This window comes from Erithacus rubecula, assembly GCF_903797595.1.
Source record: "Erithacus rubecula genome assembly, chromosome: 9".
NCBI lineage: Eukaryota > Metazoa > Chordata > Aves > Passeriformes > Muscicapidae > Erithacus > Erithacus rubecula.
In genome coordinates this window covers 28,620,195-28,641,116 of record NC_136660.1, presented here as the reverse complement: position 1 = coordinate 28,641,116, position 20,922 = coordinate 28,620,195, and the positions used below count along the sequence as shown (strand labels likewise).

The 20,922-nt window shown below is 43.1% G+C and overlaps 1 protein-coding gene across 2 annotated transcripts in view; it reads left to right on the top strand.

The window, feature by feature from the left end:
- The window catches only part of SHTN1 (shootin 1), a 55,326-nt gene extending 34,540 nt beyond the window's left edge, over window positions 1-20,786 (top strand). Inside the window, exons 10-17 of one of the 2 annotated variants that reach the window (XM_079311975.1) lie at window positions 819-972; window positions 2,000-2,105; window positions 3,799-3,881; window positions 6,726-6,838; window positions 7,322-7,375; window positions 10,125-10,245; window positions 10,748-10,931; window positions 18,885-20,786. In XM_079311975.1, coding sequence (XP_079168101.1) covers window positions 819-972; window positions 2,000-2,105; window positions 3,799-3,881; window positions 6,726-6,838; window positions 7,322-7,375; window positions 10,125-10,245; window positions 10,748-10,931; window positions 18,885-19,095 — 1,026 coding nt within the window. In that variant the 3' untranslated portion in view covers window positions 19,096-20,786. The remainder of the gene's footprint in view (window positions 1-818; window positions 973-1,999; window positions 2,106-3,798; window positions 3,882-6,725; window positions 6,839-7,321; window positions 7,376-10,124; window positions 10,246-10,747; window positions 10,932-18,884) is intronic. The other variant, XM_079311974.1, reaches the window with a different exon arrangement.
- Window positions 20,787-20,922: the final 136 nt, after the last annotated feature.

Sequence of the window (20,922 nt, the reverse complement as noted above, 5' to 3'; positions counted from 1 at the left end):
AACTGATAGGATATAAACAAATATGTTCTCTGAAACTGGACTAGATCAATCTCTCTACTGGGAGAAATCACCATTACTTCCCAGGAAAGCCTGAAAATGAGCTTTGTTTTAGCCCTCAGCCCTGTTCCTAAAACTCTGTTAGAGGAGTAATAGTAGGGATAGGTAAACAATTCCTGTCCTGTCATCAGTGCAGCAATATTAAGACTATACAATCTCAAATGCTCTGAATGAGTATTTTGGAAGAATAATTGTCAGTTCATAGAAAGCCTCTGCATCTTTGGCTGCTTTGAAGTCTAGAGCACAATGTATATATTTAGGGAGCTGTGAAGTTACTGCTACTCTGCATCTGAATGCTGCCTCTGAATCAAATATTCCATAATTCCCCCTGCATGAGGCATCTGCATGAGTTGAGACAAGGGAGTTTAAATAATGAGCCTGTCAGTGGAAGCAGTAAGAGAACAAAAATGTCAATGTTCTCTTGCTTAAAATGAGGAAGTGTTCTGAAATTAAATCATAATTATGTGATAAAAACTCTATAAAAAGAAAAGGGAACAATGTAAAGCTGAAGTACTTTGGAGCTAAAGACATATTTTAAAGGAGAGATGAAGCAAGTTGGGGTCATAACAAAAAATTTTGACATCTCTCAGAAGAATCTTTCCAGCTCTCATTCAAAAATTTCCCTTTTTCTGGGACTTGTGCTTCACTCCTATAACTGTAACATGATGTTCTCAGGTATAACTGCCTAGGGGGTTATTTGCCAATGGGAGGGGCTGAAAATGCTGTTTATTGTGATGAATACTCTTGCTTGCCAACTGCAGATTAAAGAATTAGAAGAGCAGCTAGAGAATCAGTCACTGCTTAAGGAGATTAGTCGCCTTAAACAGCAACTAGAACTTTTGGAAGAAGATAAAAAAGAACTGGAGCTGAAGTGTCAGCATGCAGAAGAAAAAGCTAGAGACCTAAAGCATTCAGGTAAAATTGTGTAATAACTTTCATTTTAGGGGTAAAGTGTGTCTGGGGGATGGTTGGTGCACATCTGTATTTCAGACCCCAGAAGCTTTTGAGTAGCTGTGATCCAGAACTTTGCTTCACTAGACAAAGGACAGCAACTGCCTTCAGCTGCAGAACAGCTGTGTCCAAAATGTGTGTGAAGGAATAACCTTGTAAAACTTCTGTAAGGAACAAAAATCCTGTTGTTAGGTTACAGAGTCTTACAGATGGATAAATATGTGGGAATGGGTGTCTGTGTGAAAGACACCAAAGATGATACCTGGGCTTTTAAGTCACTCAGTCGATTTTTAATTTTTTTACTTTTTAAAATTTAAAAGCAAGTTTTAAATACTGTAATTTAAATTTGAATCCATCATTGCAAGAACAAAGAACCATATCCATTTTGGAAATCATAATCTTACTTCTGCCATAACCTACTGTATACAGAACAATTGCTAAGAATTTTTGTAACTAAAAGAAATTCACGACTTTTTTTTTTTTTTTCCTCTGTTTCTGTCCTTCCCCGTAAATTATATTTGACAACATTTCAAGTGCAGAAAAGTAATTTCCACATTTTAGGTCTGACATGAAAACAGGAGAGAAAAAAATCCATTCTGCCACAACCCAATTTTGACCATTTTTCTGGGGAAAGCCCACCCCATCAGCAAGACAGAGATAAGTCTGGAGGTTGAAATTGTCAATTGATTTCATCTCTTGTTAGTTCATTCTCAAATACAACCTCAGATAGACTGTTGCAGAAATGGGATCAAGTTTTCCCTGCTCTATCATTTTACATGAAGAATCCTGTTCGAGGGAGAGTTTCAGTTTCAGTAATAACTCGGGAGGCAGCTGTTTTAATGGGAATCCTGTGCATTGTTCTTGGTAGAAAATGTCAACAAATGGACTTGCAGCAGTTGTGTGTTTAGCCTTGTTTGTTCTCTAGTTAATTAGCAGAGTTTTTTCCCTAAAGCCAAGAGCTCACTGTGGTTTGTTTCGTTGCTGGGTGCAGTGGATGAGCTCCAGAAGCGAATCCAGCAGTCGGAAAATCCCGTCCCGCCGCCGCCGCCGCCTCCGCCCCCTCCTCTGCCTCCTCCTCCTCCTCCCAACCCCATCCGGTGAGTGCTCACATCGCACCGGGCACGGCAGGGCTGCTCTGCAGAGACAGATCCTCCCAGCAGCTGCCATCCCAGCAGGAAGAGTGTCTTTAAAAGAAAAAAAAAACTCCTTCTCCACGTGGCTGGGGCTCCCGAGCAGCAGAACGTGCCCCCAGCCTTAACACCCTGACCAATTCTGAGCAGGGTCTGCCTTGCCAAGCCTGACAGATTGTCTAGACTGGGACTTTGGAGGAGGAGGGATACCTGTCTCCTCCAAATTTAGGAGATTATTTTTTTTTCTCTTCACCTGATAGCTGTAATTATAGACTTGTGAAATGCTTTCTATTGCCAAGAAAACTCCTTTGAACCAAAGGATATGTTAGATTATTGTGTGTCCCTTCATGACAGATACTGATGATGAAAATGCAGACTCCATTGAGTTCCCACAATTATTTTCATAAGTTAAAAAGGAGAAAGGATAAAAAAATAAAGAAAATCTCCACCCAGTCGTCAAGCAGTTTTGGGCAAAATTACCAAAATTTGGGTTGATTTCTGCAAAGGAGTATAAAAGAGGATGACCAGTCTATGCTGATGTATCAGGCATTAGACCCAAATAAATTAACTAAACACTAAAGGGTGCTTAGTTAATCTTTAAAACTCAGCTAATTTCCATGTTGTCTGCTGGGTTTAAAAATAAACAGACTTTGATGACAGTTTGCAACCTTCTGTAGTAGAAATTGCATCCAGTGGTCTTGTTAACTACTGTGCTAAACATATGAATAGATGTGGTTATTGGGGAGAATTCATCCCTTTTTTGTGCATCTTGCATTGTTTTTAGAAACTAAACATGTTCAGAAAGATTGAGTTTGGGCTTTGCTTCTTTCATGTCCATTAACTCATTTAGCCTGCTTGCTCCTTTCTCACTGATGGATAGCATGAATTAACTGTGTAGGGGTGTTGTGGGATTTTTTGTTTAAATTTGTGCCCTTTACTGTTTTGAATAGGTGAAATTATTAATTTTAAGCCCTGTAGTAGCAAAGAGATAACTTCCTCATGCACTGTGTATGTGGATAGAAGCTGTTTTAGGACATAAGCAATGGATGCTGCATTTTCCTGGGACAGAGTTTTGACCTTTTAGGCAGGGATGTCACTGTCTGTGTCAGGAATGAGGTTCAGTAGGGAGTGACTGCCTTACTGACACATAAGATGTGCACAGGAGATTGGTCTTGTTCTTGAAGATGAATGATTTGCTGGTATGGACTTTTACATTGTGAATATAGTGAGGGGATAATTACTTGACACTACAAGAAGATTACAAACTTGGAAATGGTGAGCAGATACTGATCACCATATTTAAGTGTCCTCTGGAGAACAATACTTCAACATCTACAGCTCTTCTTTCTGTTTATTATGCCAGAACAGCTTCTGTTTGTCATGTGTCACAATGAGACACTGGCTTTTAATATTCAAATCTGGAGTGTTTTGATTTGTGCCTAATGCTTGTTAAAAAGAAATAAATTTCTCTGGTGCATTTTGATGGGAGGCATTGTGGGGGGTAATTCAGTGCATCTGCATTCAAGAACCATTAAGTGAGTCTTTTGTAAGAGGCTGTGTAATCAGGTATCAGCAGGCTGGTGGTGTGTCATGTTGAGGCTCTTTCTGACAGTGGTGACCCAGGACAGAATGACAATCTGCAGTTTCATTTCCCCCCAAGGTCTCTCATGTCAATGATTCGCAAGAGATCTCACTCCAACACCAACGTGAGCAAGAAGGAGAAACCTCCTCAGCAGGAGTCAGGTATGGCTCATCCTCCTCAGCCCATGTGGGTTGTCCCTGGTACTGCTGGAAAGGAGCTGGGGATGAAGATGGTGGCTCAGATGCTTTGATTGTCAGCATCAACTGCAGCTATCCATATCCCAGCCTGTTCCTCTGCCTTGCAGTGCAGAAATGGGATTGCAGCCCAGGAATATGTGCACCAAGATGGGGAGGGGTGTCTTTGGTGCTGTAGCTTTGCTACTCCTATGAGGGATGGCTGAGGACTCTGGGCTTGTCTGGTTCAGAGAAAAGGAGGCTGAGACTTCAGGTGCTGAGCTCTTCTCCCTGGAATCCAGTGACAGAACACATGGGAGTGTTTAAAACTGCGTTAAGGAATGCTTAGACTGGACATAAGGAAGGATTTATTTTTGGTGAGAATGGTCAGACACTAGAACAGGCTTCCCAGAGAGGTAATTGTAATTTTTTGAGCCCTTAAGAATATGCTGTAACTTTTGGTAAGCCCTGAAGTGGTCAGGCTGTCAGACCAGTTGGTCAGTGCAGAGCCCTTGCAACTGAAACATTCTGTATTCTACTGCAAACTTCCTCCAGACCCCAAGTAAATTTGTGTGGCCCTCACAGCCATCTCTGTCTCCACAACTGAACTGGTTATCAGCATCCAATTTACTTTTTCCCAGGGGATTTGAGAATGAACATCTTTGATGCTGAAGATCAAAAACCTCAAGGGAAGACCTAGCACTTGCTGTAACTGGAGAAAAGTTCTAACCTTCCTGCTTGAGCTGCAGCATGTGCAGGGCTTTGTGCTTCCACAGGATACCTGGAAGAGGCAGAAGACCAAACCTATGAGCATTAAACAGAGAGCAGGTTATATTCAGCATAATACAGGGAAATTTCTGAACTTCCACACAGCAATTTCTTCTGTCCAGAGCCTCTCCACAGAGCTTGTTTGTTAAATACTTCAGTTTTCATCCCTCAATTCATATCTTGTGAAATTACCACTCAGAGTTGACTGTAATTCTAATCCTTTAATAACACTGAAAACCTAAAACAAAACAGTCTTGCACTAAGGTGGCTCTGCATGCAAAGTAAAATCTGAAATTGCATTTTATTGTTGTTAATGGAAGCTGGAAACTTAGTAGGTTGAGAACAGGAGTTAAGTACAGATTTACAAATGGCTGTGAGTGCCTGAAGAGTCAGGGCTAGTTAGACAGGCATTGCCAGTTAAATAACCAAGGGTTTTCTTGCTGTTTCTCTCTTCCTTCTGAAACAGCAGGAGTTTGTTTGTAGTGAATTGCTTAACTCATTTACTGCCACTTAAACAAAGAAGGGAACCTGGCTGAAATTATAGGATATAACTGTTAAAAACCCCCCTGCTGTTAGCAGACTAATGGTATGTAAGTCAGGCTGGATTGTTGCATGGAGCCAACAGGCAGGAGGTGGGGGAAGTAAAGCATTACTCCTCCCATTTCCAGGTGAGGAACTGAGGGGTGGAGTGACTTGGGCAGGTCCCTGGGGGAATTTCTGGGAACTGGTTACAAGTCTGAGAGAAGCAAGGTTGTTGGTGTGGATAGAATAGTTAGAGGGATGACCTTGTACCCAGATCTCTGATAAAGAGTCAATCTTACCTTTCAGTACAAATCCAGTTGTGGTGCCTTGATTTGTCAGGGTTCCTTAACTTGAAGCATCCCAGATGTTTTGATTGCACCTTTTTGTTGAGATGTCACAAACAGTGATTGTAGGAAATACTATGAAATTCACTCTTAAATTCTCTACTCCCCATTCTTGAATTATTTTTTAGTAAACTAACAGTTCTGACATTTCTTCAATTACGTATAAACTGCTTTTCCTCTTTAATAGTTGAGCTGTTCTTAAAATAAAAATTTTTAAAAAGGGAGAAAGTTCTTTCTTGATCTAGTTATTATATCAAACTTGAGGCTTGTTTTGATCACTGTTAAGGACTTAGAATGAGTGGTTTCTATCCCATACCACCAATTAAGCTTTTATATTTAAAACAGTCTGTTTGTGAAATTAAAGCCTGACATTAAATCATCTTAGAATACAGAAACCCCATTTCTATGAATCATCAATAGTACCCTGACAAGTGAGAGAGCAGAAGTCTTTTTAAAATTCCTGTTACATAAGGTACAAGGTTGCAGTTTTGAATAGCATCAACCCTGTTTCTCCAAGTATTTGCTTTAAGTGCTCTTCCCCCCTCCTCTTTCTGGTATGTTAAGGGTCTTTTCTTTTGTTATCCAGAATGCTGATAAGTTAACAGGTATTATTTAGGTTCATCACAGAGCTTCCCATGACATCTGAATATTTTGCAGTTCCTGATACCAAATCTCTTGAAAAAAGCATCCATTTCCTTTCATGGTATTTCATTTTGTCCCTTTAACTTGATGCAGTGTTTTTGAAGGGCTGAGTTTAGTTCAGGCTGAGGTGTTGGTGTGTTGTTCCAGCCAGCTCCTCAAACCCCTGTGAAATGGGAGATGTGGTTGGGAGTCACTGTCATGGGGCACTGTCAGCTTCTCCTGTGTCAGTGCAGCTGTGGAAATTTCTGTGAGCCACAGTGAAGCAGAGCTGTGATCTTTCAGTCCCTGGTGCTTCAGCCTAGAACACTGAGATTTTGCAATTCCCAAACAGTTCAGGAGCTTTGCATTTCTCTGGATGTGGGCCCTGTTTCTGTCCTAACTTCTGCAGTTGGGCATTTGCAAAGTCAGGATCCTCAGTCTAGACTGGCATTTTATCCTTGGGACACCTGAGCTGATAGCAAAGATTCCTGTGTCCAGAACAAGAACATGGTTTTTACTTTGTACCATTTCTCTGCAGTTCCTGTCTGAAACTTGATCTGCTCTTTGACTTCTTTAGCAGGTGAAGAAGTTACAGATCTGAAGAGGCAAGCTGTGGAAGAAATGATGGACAGGATTAAAAAGGGAGTTCACCTGAGACCAGTCAACCAGTCAAGCAGGCCTAAAACAAAGGTTTGGAATAAGTAGCAGACCATTAATTTTAGCTAAGTACAGTATTTTCGGCTAATTTACACTGAAAATAAACTTTTCTGTTAAATATTCAGAAGAATACATTTTTCTCCCCTCATTTATTTTGCTTGATTTTGGATAAAATGAATTAAAGCAGCATATACCTGAAGAACAGGGGAAAAAAAATGAAAGCAGGAGTAAGTAAGTAAAGACCAGTTTTTTTGACACAGAAAAGATGCTTGTAAACAAACAAATATTTGTGTATAATCTGTGATTCACAGCACTGAGAGCTGAGGCTCTTCTCTTCATCTGAGTAAGGAAACAGATGGAGTGTTAGCCCTGAGCCCAGGGAGGAGGGGACAGAGGAATGTCACACACCCACAGGCCTGGGCAGCAGCCCCTGTGTGAGCTCTGGCTGCAGGTCCAGAGGATGTCCTGGGCCATTTCATGTGGCTTTTAACATCTGTGTGTTGTGTTTGTTTACAGCCAGAAACACCAAAGCCCTCTGAAAGTGCAATGAAAGAACTAAAAGGGATTCTGGTAAGAGAATGTTCATTTTCATTTTCTTCTCATTGAGCTGACAGAGCCTTCTCTGAAATTTCTGCATTTTGATTTGAAGCCATAGAGCAGTTTTGGAGCAAATCACTCCATTCCACCTTTGACTTTGGTTTGATTTAAGGTTTGGTTTTGGTCTTGCTAGGAGAATTTGTTTTTGGACTCTGCTCTGAGTTTGTGTGCTCCTGCCACTAGAGGGGATTTTGTGGTCTGTGTCTGCCATAGATTTTTTGGAAACTTTCCAGATACTCACAGTGGGGATGGAGGGGCAGCTGAGTATCTGTATCTAGTCCAAAGTAAAGCCCCTGGACTGCACACAGAGTAGATGTAGAGTTGTCCTCATCAACTGGTCTCTTTCCTGTGGCACCAGATTTCTTGTTAATTTAGGTAAAGTTTAAATAAAGCCATAACTCTGGTCTGTCTGCATTTGTATGTAGAAAAGATGGATTCTGAGTAGCTGTCCACATAACCCCTTATCACAAAATAAAAACATTAGCCATGCTTGGTCCAGCTGAGAGCAATGTGCTAGGTTTGCTCCTGTTGTGTCCTTTACTCATGTGTTGCATTGTTTCTTTTTAACTGGTTTCTTCTTTTGCACAAGGGCTAAAATTGTATCACTGAAAAGGAGCTGTAGTTCTTTCTCCCTGACTTCTGTAACTCTGAAACTTTTGAAGTGCTACTTTGACATGTCAGGTGAAATTCTGCCAGTATTGAAGCAAAATGCTTCACTTGAACTCCACAGAGGGTGAAGCCAATCATTCTCATAATTCTCTGGTTTAAAAGCCCTTAAAAACAGTTCAGTGGTATTTTGGGGGATGCAGGACAGTACAGCAGAGTGTAGCCACAGCCTCTTGCTGTGATTTAAAATCACCAGTGGGGCACCAGTGATGTATTAAAGTTGCTGTTCTCCAGTCATGTGAAAGCAGGGGAAGAAGGGAAGAAATGGTCTAGAGAGTCACCAGACCCTAATGCTGAGCCCTAATTAGAGAGACACATAATTAAATGTGGTGGTAAATAGGAAAGGAATAAAATGCAGACTGAGGCTGTGCTTTAAGCAGAATTCCATAATTACAGGAAAAAGGGGATGTGATGTGCTGTTTGGAGCAGTGAGGGTTGGACAGAGCTATCCTGCCCAGGGTCCTTTCCTTCTCTAATGGCTGTTTTATTTCCTCAGCACTGTGTCACTGACATCAGGGGACATTTGATTGTGCCCTTCAGAGGGGGCAGGGAGAAAGCTGCAGGCCCTGCACTTCTGTGTCAGGCTCATTGCTTGTGAGCCTTTCAGGGCATTTGCAGTGCAAGACAAACTGTATCAAATGCAGCTCCAGTCTATTCTTGAGAGCAGTGATTATGCACAGTCAGACAACAAACATGGGGGTGGAATGTGATGGAGTAAACATTTGTTGTTACTATGCTAATTATGCATTTTGTGTAGACCTCCATATAATTGTTACAAACAAAACACATTTATGTTGTGCAAATTCCAGAGTTTGAGTGACTCCCTTTTTAAAGTTGCTTTGTGCACGTACATTTGTAAAGATCTGGAGCATACTACTAATGAATAACCTGCTCAGTTAAATTTCAAACAGTTTTGAAAGAATTATTTTTTTTACTTCTAGGTTGAAGGGATGAATTAAGAGCTTTCATTGCAGGGCTCCTGAAAATAGCACAGCTTTTGCAACTTTCAGTGATATTTGCTTTTGTCCTTGGATATTTTTGCTCAAAAGTTATGTGCTCATCAGCAAAAGATATCAACAGAATGTTATTTATGGTCTGGAAAAGTGCTGTATGAGTCTGACATGTTTTGGAAAGCTGAATAAAGAAGATTAATGGGAAGACTCACAGGGAGAATAAAATAGTATATGGGTACCAAACTTCCAGTTGCATTATAAATGTTTTGGGCAAATTTTGCAATCAAGTAGGTTCTGAACCAGCAGCTAGTTGTTATGAGTTGGGAAATGCATGCAGTATGCAGTAAATGCCAGTTTAAATGCCTGTAGGCAAGTTTGTGAGCTTTCAGGCTTTGCTTAAAGCCTCTTTTCTTCCCACTTTAAGAAAAGTGCTCCTGGACTTGCAGCTTCCCTGACAGCACATGCTAGCCTTGATATAAGGTAGTAATAGCATTTATTTGTGTTCTGTATGTATAAAAAACTGTTTCAGCTTGAGATCTAATTCTGTGCAAAAGAGAAGCCTTGAAGCACATGGACATAGGGTGAGGTTTATGGCAGATCAGCTGCATTATAGGATAGAATATGATGATAATACACCTGCAGATAGCTGTATACACCAGGATGCAGCAACACAGGACCATGCTTAAATATAAAACCCACTGGAGCAGTAAATGATGGATCTTTGGCTTTTTGCTAACAGAGGTTGATTATGTGCATGGTAACTCTTTAGCAGCTTCTTAAGATCCTTCAAATGTAAAGAAGGGAGGAGACTGGCAGTTCCCTGCAAACATCAGTTTGTTCATTAGTGGCAGGGCCAGGGCATCTCTCTTAAGCCTGATATCAACCCCCTAATGTGTAGCCAGTGTGGTTTATCCCTCCATCACTGATCCAGGTAAGGTGGGATGGTGAGCAGGTCCCAGAGGCTCCTGCTGTACCCATGGAAGAGCCTGGCACGCTGCTCTAGGACTGCAGTGTGAAAGATTCTGAAGATTCTGTGCACGTGAGCTGCTTGGCAAGGCACAGTCTGTCCTCAGAGAGTTTCTCATGCCTTATTCTTGCTGTAGGAAACACTGAATAAATCCACCAGCTCCCGAAGCTTGAAGTCCCTTGAAACAGACAGTGGTGAAACAGAGCTGGAGCGAGTCCTGCGGCGCCGGAAAGTCACCACTGAGCAGGACAGTGGCAGTAAGTGCTGCACCTCAGAGTCCTCTTCCTCTCTCTTCATTGACTCTGGAAGCTTTACATTCTCTTCCAGACCACTCCCATTGCAGCCATTATGGAGAGCTTCACCTTCTTCTGCAGTGACTCCCTTCCCCTGCCTCACCTGTTGCTTTTCATCCCATCTTCTCCAAGAGATGCTTCTGTCAGGATTTTCTGCACACATTGATTCCTTTTTCCATCCTGGAGTTCAGATGTTATTGCTTGATCCTAATGTGACAACACTCTTGAAAGTAATGCTAGCCAGAGAAATGAGATTTAGGACTGGTGATTTGAATTAACCTCCACTGCAGACCAAGGGTCTGCAGTTTTTACACTGTGCTTTGATATTTTGATACTCTCTTGCACTAGATGCTGTTCATTAAAATTCCATCTGGATTTCTCCAGTTAGCTTGAGTTCTGCTCTGCTCTTGTGCTGTTTCTAGACCAGTCTGGATAACAGAAGCATTAAACTTTCTTTGGATTTTAGGTCCCACTGGAATCTTGGCCACATCAGAATCCAAGTCTCTGCCTGTGCTGGGTTCAGGAGCCAGTGCCCCACAGGCAGCATTGAACAATAAAGATGTGGAGACAGAATTCACTTCCAAAGTACCCAACTCAGGTCCTGTCCCCAGCCAGCCTAAGGGTGCTACAGGCTCCAAGCCTACTTTACAGTAAGTAGAATATGGATTTCTAGATGTGTTTAGCTGGTACATTTGGAAAATTATTTCATATCAGTTTTGGTTAACAAGATAAATGTACAGTCTGCAGCTTTTTACCACTGGCTCTCCAAATAATTTGCAGTCTCATGAAAGGAGAAATAAAATTATCTGTAATGAAGTTCTTTCCCTCTAAAACCTGTGAACATTCTTCAAAAATTGTTCATCTTCTCTGTCAAAATAAAAGCCCTCAAGAGATTTTGAAGAATTACAGGATTGAAGTTTTTTCCCATATTCTGAAGAGGGATGGTATTTATATTAACTCTTGATTAAAGTAGTTCCAGCAAATATTTTAAAAAATACAATCCTGTGAGTCATCTTGGTCTATATACTGGAGTTCAGGGCAGTTTATGTTGAAACAAAACAAGTCCTGACTATTACTCTTAAAAATTTGTTGGTAAAAATCTTGAATTGCCTTGAAATCTCAAGTTAAAAAAAAGAAAAAATCTCTGTGTTTACATGGGTGGGCAGCAGCAAATTGAAACCAGCATCAGAGCTAAACCTACTCCAGCAGTATTTACTTCAGATTCCCTGGAGGATTTGTTTGTTCTCTAGCAATACCAGGTTCCTTTTGGAGTTAGGTTGTGCACTTGCTTTGATTGCCTTGCCAGTTTGTCATTTCAAGAGAAGGAAAAAAAATAAGACAAATCAGATTGGCAAAATACTGTAGTTATGGCTAATTAAACTTCTGATTTTCCTGCTCTGTCAGTTAAAAAATACCACCAGTACCAATTCTAGCACCTCTCCATTGCTTTGTTCAGAGGAGGAAGTCATGACAAATGAGCTAAAAATTCAGTTTGCATCTATTTTTATGAACTGATACTTCACTCTTATGCAGGTACTTTCATAATTTGTTTTTGAGTGGATAAAGTGCCCAATTTCCTTTTGTGCTCTACAGTTGTATTTAATTCCCACAGAGAATTAAAAGCAGAATGCCATTTTCAATCATAGGTATTTTCCCCTTTTATTTCATTTAAGTATCCTTAGAAGAAAAATGATCTTCATTTTAATTTAATCAGAAAGATCAAGATATTTTCAACAGTTGTTTTGACGTGAATAATGCCATTGCACTTTCTTGAACGCCTACCCTTGACAGAAAGGTGAGGCTGTTCCTGAAAATAGTGTTTGTAGTTTGTGGTTTTCTACAATTTTGAACAAACCAGAAAATACAAGCAACTCCTGCCACCTTTTGTGTACCTTTATTCCACCGAACTAAGTGGAAATTGCATTTACAAGAAAGGAAATGAAATAATTGCAGGCCCCAAGGTCTCACAGAATGCGTGGTGAATTGACAGTGAAAAGGATCTTGTGTTGACAGTCACAGTTGTTATATGTTATAAAAGCATATGTGAAGCTCAATTTATTTCTCAGCTTGCCTATTCAGTGACATCCTGAAAGACACTTTTCACTTTAATTTATCTGTTTAAAGCATTAAAACAAATGTGGTGGGCCAGAGTCCTTAGTGCTGCAGGGCTTCCTTGCACTGAGTCACTGGTGTAAACCTGCTTAATTGGGAACACTCATCCTTGGGGATGGATTTCCAGTGAGAGGGAAGCTGCTGAGGCTCTCCCACGTTTGTGTGGCCAGGCTGGCAGGAGGAGCAGGGATAACCTGCAGGTCCCACACCACCTTACAGAGCAATTGCTTTTCTTTGCTCTCCTGGGTCCTGTTTGCAGCAGAGGTTGGTAGAAGCAGCCTCCAGTCTCAGAGGTGTGAAAGCACTCTTGGAAATAGGGCTCCTTGGAAGCAGGAGCAGAGGGGAGTTCATCTGCCCAGCAGGTCTGATAACTTGGCTCTGTAATTAGGCATTTTCCTGGGCTTCCCTGGAAGCAGCTCAGTTTGGATCAGAGAGCACTTCTGCAGCAAATCTCACTATTGTCTGTATTTGCTTTGCTTTGTGTTCTGCAGTTCCCTCAGTGCATCCTGTATCCTGGATTCATGGCACGAGTGAAGCTAAACCAGGGCATGTGGTCCAGCCTTTCTGGATGTCCTGGGGAGCACATGGGAGCTGGTTCAGTGAATCACCCTGAGCTGTGTGCTCTGCAGCAGGGGCTGCTTCCCTGCACACTCTGCTCCTGTTCCTCCATTCCCTAAAGGAGCCTGTGCTGACTGAGCCAGTCCCTGCTGGACTGGATACCCTGCATGAAAAATCCTCCTTATTCCCTCCCACCTGAGATTCAAGGATGCAGCTCTCTCAACTTTTGCAATTCCTTTAAATCTAGCCAAGGTGTGACTTCTTAATCTGTTTGCAGCAGCAGAGCAAACCTTTCCCATCACAGGGGAGGACTGCATGTCTCATAATTGCCATGAGTCTCTTGCAGGGCAGGGTTTATTCTTCTATCTTCACCTAATGTACAGCTTACTGTAGAAACCCTGAGTTTAGAACCCCTAGGTGAGGTGTTACTTTAGTGCAAGAGGTTCTTGTGTGTCTGAAGCCATTAAGGAGATGGTTTGGAATGTGTGAAATTTTGCTGAGGTGGTGCTTAGGGGGGACATACCAGTAATGTGTGTCCTGTAGAGAAACTGGGGCCTTACCTCAGTGTGCAGGTAACTTCCTCTGCAGATCTCTTCCCCAGTGTTTAGCCCAGCAGGAGTGTAATTCTGGCACAGCTGCTTAGAAGAGATGACACTTTATTTTCCTTGGGAGCAAAGAGAGTTCCTGTGGCCCCCTGCAGTCTGTAGGCACAGAAGGGAAAGGTGTGTCTGGCTCAGCCCCCAGGATTTTGGTTGTTTGGTGGGGTTTTTTTCAGCACTTAAATATTGTGTTTCTGGGGTGCAGAGTCCTCTGCTGACAGAGTGCACTACAGAGAGGGTTAGTCTTAATCTGATGATTTTATACAATTAAAGGATTTGTCCTCCCTCTCCTGGCTGTAATCTTAGTACCCCAAATCATCTACCAGCTCTGCAGGGAGCAGCTCAGCCTCAGCTGGAATGAGTGCAAAGGTTTTCCAGTGCAGCTTGAACATGGGCAATTTAGTTTAAACAACAGATGAAGAAAACAATGGGATGTTCTGGAAGTTGGAAGTCTCCTCAGTTTTAGCTGTTTTAAAAGCTTCTGAGACATTTTTCTTAGTGCCAGCAGAAGCTCTCCAAGATTCTTCATTTCTATAAATGTTCTGATCTTTTTGAGCTTTTCCAAAAGAAGCACCTGCAGTTCTGTTCTGCTGGCTGCTATGCTGACCACCTTTGCACTCAGCTGGGTTTAACAGGGGCATTCTGAAATGGAGAAGGTTTCCTGCACTTCCTTCACAGATGTCTGGTGTAGCAGGTAGCACTGGTACTATCAGTGGGGAACAGAGGGCCAATTCACCAGTGCCACTGTTTATATTCCCTGTAATCAGTGTTGGACAAATACTGGCAGTACTGTGATGGAATTCTTTGTTCATCTCAGACCTTCAAACCTTGCAATTGGTGTGTTTTTTACTGATGCTCAGTATTAGCCTGTGGTCTTCTTATTCTCCTGCCTTGTTAAGAATTCTGAAATAATACACACATCTGCAGTTTTTGCTTTTATTGTCAGTGAATACTGACATAAAATTTCTGTTTTACATATTGCAATGATTTCACAATGATTTCATGAATAGAACACCGACCCAGGTTAAACAATGCCAAGGTTCCAATATTACCAGAGGAAACAAAGAAAATCCAAGTCTCAGTTGACAATCTGATCCTTAGTTTGTCCTTTTGTACTCCTACTGTAAATTTTATACAAAGGTCACAGCAATGCTACTTCACAGACTTTAGTAACCCTTTAGTATTTACACCTTCTGTAGGTTCTGTAACTATATAAACAGAACAGATTGCTTCTGATACTCTTACATAACAAAGCATGGAACATTGCATATCCCAGAGTATTAATCTCAAATGCATTTATCATCTAAATCCATATTTCACAGTGCAGGTTTAATGTGTTTAGTCATAAAAAAATACATGCAGACTTGTGAACAACTGTGTGTGAATGAGTGCAGCAGAACTAGAGTCTCAGTTTCTGGTTTAAATAGACAGTTGGACAAATAACAAGAATATTGATAACAGTATTAACAGTCTCAATGAGGGAAGAGCTTTGCACAGAACTAAATGCAAATACCTTGGTTGGACAAATTGAGTTTTTCAGAGCTGTGGCAAACTCTTATCTTTACTCATTGCTTTTCCCAGCTTTATTTGTATGAATAGATGATGTTTTTTGAAAAGGAGCACCAAAATTATGTTCATTCTTCACACTGAAACATTCTGCTTTTGACAGACTGTTGAAGTAAGCTGTGAATAACTGATAAATAGGGTTAATAATTTTTAACAATGCCTCAGCTGTAACAGCAGCATTGTCAGGCTGGTGCTGCACCAGTGTGAAGGATTTGAAGAAGGCAATACTGGTACAACAAAGTCGGATAGTAATTCTTATTTTTATGCTGCAAATACTGATTTAATCACCGGTTTTCTCCATTAAACTACTTTATATCGACATCTTTCATTTTTCTGTCCTTTGAAGGTGGTAAATATGATTGCCATTTTATCCATTTTTGTTATAAATGAAACAGACTTCAGAGCGTTTGGCTGTGCATCAGTTGTTGGAATGCTGCCATACACTAATGCAGACTCCCCACTGTGAGCCCAGTGAAGAATTATACTTTGATTCACCAGATTGTATTAAATAGTCCAGCTGTTGGGATTTGAAAGATAGTTACCTCCAAAGTGAAATAAAAATGAACTTGGCATTTATGGCTTTGACCATTTTTATAGTGTTGGGCAATCAGCTTTTCAAAAGTAGCACTTTTTAAAATAACCCTCTTCGGGTTACACTGCTTTAAAAAGTTTAATTTACTGTAACATTCAAAATACCCCACCTTGTATTTTTCTGGAATGATTGACAACTTTTGCATAAAATAAGCATTATTTTCCTTTTGAAATCACTAGCTTCTGATGATAATCAAATGAGTCTGAAACTGTATCTATTAGTGCTAATTTCTGCATTAATTAACTTATACCAAAATTCTAATGTTAGAGACAATTCTTGTAATTAAAGCTTGAACATGGAATTTCATTTGCTCTATCCAGCGCTGTAGCAGCAAGCTGAGTAAATTATTTCTGAAATAGAAAGTGCAGCAACTGTTCTTTCTGTGATTATTTTTTTGTTTTTAACCTGTTCATTTACTCTCTCCCCATCAGGTGGGAGCTGGTGCAGTCCCACCCAATGTTCCAACTATTGAGTGGGGTGACCTCTTTCTTCTGTCATTTTCTTTAGGACAAAGGCTGTGACAATAAAGGGCAGCTCATGGCAGATGGACCATGTAGCTGAATTTCTTTCTCTGGCCTCCAGTTGATTCTGCCTTTTCCTCTCAAGAGTGTTACCTTACCAGTATAGAAGACTATTCCTTATAAATAAGCATGAAAATCTAGGAGAAAAAAAAGGAAAAAGTGGGGGCAGGAAAGCTGTGGATAAGCCTGCAGAGCATGTAGGACCTTGCAGGGATTTCAGCACCTGCCCAGTCTGGGCTCTGGGGATGTGGATTGTGCATCCATAATGGCATGTAAGGCTCTGCCCAAGGATGGGCAATACAGTGTGGCTGCCACCCCTGAGCCTGCCTGGCTCTGAGCCCAGGCAGGGCACTGATGGCTCTGGGGGCTCAGGTTCAGGGAGGTTCAGGCTCTGGAAGGTTGGGCTCTAGGGCTCAGGCTCTGGAAGGCTCAGCCTCTGGGGTCTCAGGCTCTGGGGTCTCAGCCTCTGGGGTCTCAGGCTCTGGGGTCTCAGGCTCTGGGGGCTCAGCCTCTGGGCTGACAGGCTTTGGGGGCTCAGGCTCTGGGGCTCAGGCTCTGGGGGCTCAGACTCTGGGGTCTCAGTCTCTGGAAGGCTCAGACTCTGGGGACTCAGGGGCTCAGGCTCTGGGGCTCAGGCTCTGGGGGCTCAGGCTCTGGGGGCTCAGGCTCTGGAAGGCTCAGGCTCTGGGGCTCAGGCTCTGGAAGGCTCAGACTCTGGGGGGCTCAGGGGCTCAGGCTCTGGGGGCTCAGACTCTGGGGGGCTCAGGGGCTCAGACTCTGGGGAGCTCAGGCTCTGGGGGACTCAGGGGCTCAGGCTCTGGGGCTCAGGCTCTGGGGGCTCAGGCTCTGGGGCTCAGGCTCTGGGGGCTCAGGCTCTGGGGCTCAGACTCTGGGGCTCAGGCTCTGGGGGGCTCAGGGGCTCAGGCTCTGGGGGCTCAGACTCTGGGGGCTCAGACTCTGGGGGGCTCAGGCTCTGGGGCTCAGGCTCTGGGGGCTCAGACTCTGGGGGCTCAGGGGCTCAGGCTCTGGGGGCTCAGACTCTGGGGGCTCAGGCTCTGGGGGCTCAGGCTCTGGGAGGCTCAGGGGCTCAGGATCAGGGGCTCAGGCTCTGGGGGCTCAGACTCTGGGGTCTCAGGCTCTGGAAGGCTCAGGCTCTGGAAGGCTCAGACTCTGGGGGGCTCAGGGGCTCAGGCTCTGGAAGGCTCAGGCTCTGGAAGGCTCAGACTCTGGGGGGCTCAGGGGCTCAGGCTCTGGGGGCTCAGACTCTGGGGGGCTCAGGGGCTCAGGCTCTGGGGGCTCAGGCTCTGGAAGGCTCAGGCTCAGGGGCTCAGGCTCTGGAAGGCTCAGACTCTGGGGCTCAGGCTCTGGAAGGCTCAGACTCTGGGGGGCTCAGGGGCTCAGGCTCTGGGGGCTCAGGCTCTGGAAGGCTCAGGCTCAGGGGCTCAGGCTCTGGGGCTCAGACTCTGGGGGGCTCAGGGGCTCAGGCTCTGGGGCTCAGACTCTGGGGGGCTCAGGGGCTCAGGCTCTGGGGCTCAGACTCTGGGGGGCTCAGGGGCTCAGGCTCTGGGGCTCAGACTCTGGGGGCTCAGGCTCTGAGGGGCTCAGGCTCTGGGGGGCTCAGGGGCTCAGGCTCTGGGGCTCAGGCTCTGGGGGGCTCAGGGGCTCAGGCTCTGGGGTCTCAGGCTCTGGGGTCTCAGGCTCTGGAAGGCTCAGGCTCTGGGGGGCTCTGGGGCTCAGACTCTGGGGGCTCAGGCTCTGGGGTCTCAGGCTCTGGGGCTCAGACTCTGGGGTCTCAGGCTCTGGGGGCTCAGGCTCTGGGGGCTCAGGCTCTGGGGGCTCAGACTCTGGGGCTCAGGCTCTGGAATGCAGGGTGCAGGAGGCACAAGGCTCTGCTCTCAGGGTCTCTGTCTGCCCACCCAGCAGGGTTAAGGTGGCAGTGGGAACATCCCTATCTAACACTTAGGCTGAGCATTCTCAGTGTTTGCCATGTTCTCTGCTGATGCATTCCAGCTAATCTAAGGATTTGCCTGCATGTTTTTAACACAGTACAAAGCTTCTGAATACAGACAAGTGCTTTTAGTGTTCATAGGCTGATGCCAGCTTTGACAGATAACCCAGGTGTCTCTGACCTCTCTTTCCTCCCCGCTCAGAGGCTTTTTATCCACACGAATCCCTGCACTGCAAACAATGGTGGTGTAACCCCATTTCTGCAGCACAGAACGTGGGTCAAACATCCTTGATGGCTCAGCAAAGCCAGTGGGTGCATTTCCAGAAATTATTAGTGCTTGCTCCCAGTGAGACCAGCAGCAGGCAAGGGAACACCTGGTTACACTGTGCCTGAGTCATGCAGTGCAGCCCCCAAGCAGGTGGCTCTGGGATAGAGGTGTGGAAAAGCCCTTTTTCAGTGCCTTGTGAGTTCATTTCTCATCTTCCATGCCTGGCTTAACAAATGATCCAGGAAGGGGAATGTGACTGTTGCATTTTGTGTGCTGCTATTTGTACATAACAGCTGTTAAATGCATAAATCTATTTATTAGCTCAGCAGACCTGTCTTGGTCATATGTACTATTAATAGAAATGCTTTTCTGTGTTTTTATGCTCTTCTGAATATTTGATCTGTCATTTGTATTTATATATTTATTCTTTTCCCTCTAGATCAACTAGTCACACAGAATTGACAAGAAAAGCTTCTAGCAGTGAAAAAGAGACAGAATCTGTGGTAGTTTTAGATCCTGTGTCCACCAGCGGGGATCAGATGTCTGAAAACACCCTGAATCAGAACAAAGTGAAAGAGGAAGAAAGCAAGCCACTGCAAAAAGAAACTAACGCTGGGAAAATAAAAGAAACAGATAGTTCTAGCTGTTAATTGTTACTCTGCAAGGCTGTACCTTTTGGGAATCATTATCTGGACATGTGAATTGCTTAGGTGTGTTACTAGGGGCCACGGTCTGTACTCCAGACAGAAATAATACAGATTGAAATGGTCTTTTGTATGCAGTTTTTGTTACATGCACTGAAGTGTTAAATAACTGTGTGTCACTCAAAATCCCTTTACCATTTTAATTTTGCAGGTATGGTTATTAATTTCTTAGATAGTGTCAGTTACTATAAAAATGGATTTGAAGAGCCTTTTTTAACTCTTCTTTTATTGAGAAGATGCCTTGTTAAAGGTCTGTTCCAAAGCTTGGCAGAAGCCCCTTGCATCCCTCTTGAGCTGGATAGGTTTGGGTTAGACCCTGTAAGTGATTACACCTTCATCAGCTTCAGTATGGGGGGTGTTGCTAATCATTAATAAAAATGTGTTTAGACACATGGCTCTAAAAATGTTTTGATATCCACTTAAACCAAGATCTTGTTGGTCCCCTGCCTGCTGTCCCCACACAGGGAGGAAATGAAAAGCACAAGCACAACCCTTCTGTCTCAGATTGTCAGAAGAGACAGAGGGGACAGAGACTCAAATGCAGAGGCAGTGCAGCATCTCATTGTGGTACCAAGATTTTTGGCAGTGATAGCCAGAGTCGGGGGTTTCTGAGCTGGGACTAGACTTGCTCCTGGGTTTTGTTTCAATGTTACACAGCAGATTTTGGAACTGCTGCAGCTGGAGTCTGTTTTTACTGCTGTACAAAAATAACTTGCCTTAGGCTCCGGTGGGTATGGGCTGCATTTGGGATTCATTCTAGGACTGCAAGTTATTGGGAATCATCACCATTCTGAGAACTCCCAGCTGAAAACTCACAGTGCTAACAAACGAGCCCTTCCTTTGAACCTGGCACACACTGGTGGCATTAATTTCTTTATTAGGTGACACTTCAGGTGTCTGTATGTGATAACACAAATCCCAGTTGCCCTCAGCCCTTATTTCCTATGACAACAGTGAGATAGGAACATCATTGATTTGCTCCACTGCCAATTCCCATTCCATTGTAGTCTCTTTAAATTCAACACAGTATCTCATTCTTTTATAATGAACAAATGGAATCAGGGATTTACCTAAAGATTGGTGTAACTGAAATTGGGTGGGCACGTACTTGAATGCACTTGGATTCTTTTTTATTTAATTATTTGAAACAGTGATAGTATTGAAGGATGAATGTTCTGAGTTTGTTGGTTTGGCTCTGCATGCAACTGTCTGGTGCTTTTCCTAAAAATAAAATGATAGTAATGAGTGTGGTGGCTTCACATCTATTTTGGTGGTTTTTGCATGTTTGCTACGAAAATCTTGGACTTGATCTAATTGCTGAATTACATACAGTTCATAAACTTGTGGAAATTTGTCTCTCATTGGTATTTTCATTTCTTGGGGACAGTTGGTTCTGGTTGTTAATTTTTCTCTTAGTTGTCTGTTACACTGAACTTAAAATGCAAAATTTCATATATGTATTTTTTCCTCAAATTATTGCTGCTGTATTATATGTTCAGATTTTCAAATTACACAAAACCCAAGAGTTTTTCAAGAAGCATTTCTTTTACTGAAACTGTTTTGTTACTTAGAACATAAATTATTTCTTTAACTTTTCATTGTTGCTTATTAAAAAGACTCCTGACAAGTTTCCCAGACCTTGTGGAATTGACTTGTTACTCACTGCTGCTGACTGGAGCAGGTTTCCTACTGATGCCAGTCACAGCTCTTTGCCCAACATTTGGGGTTTGCACTGATGCACTTGTCTTGAGGGCTACAACTGGAGCAAAATCT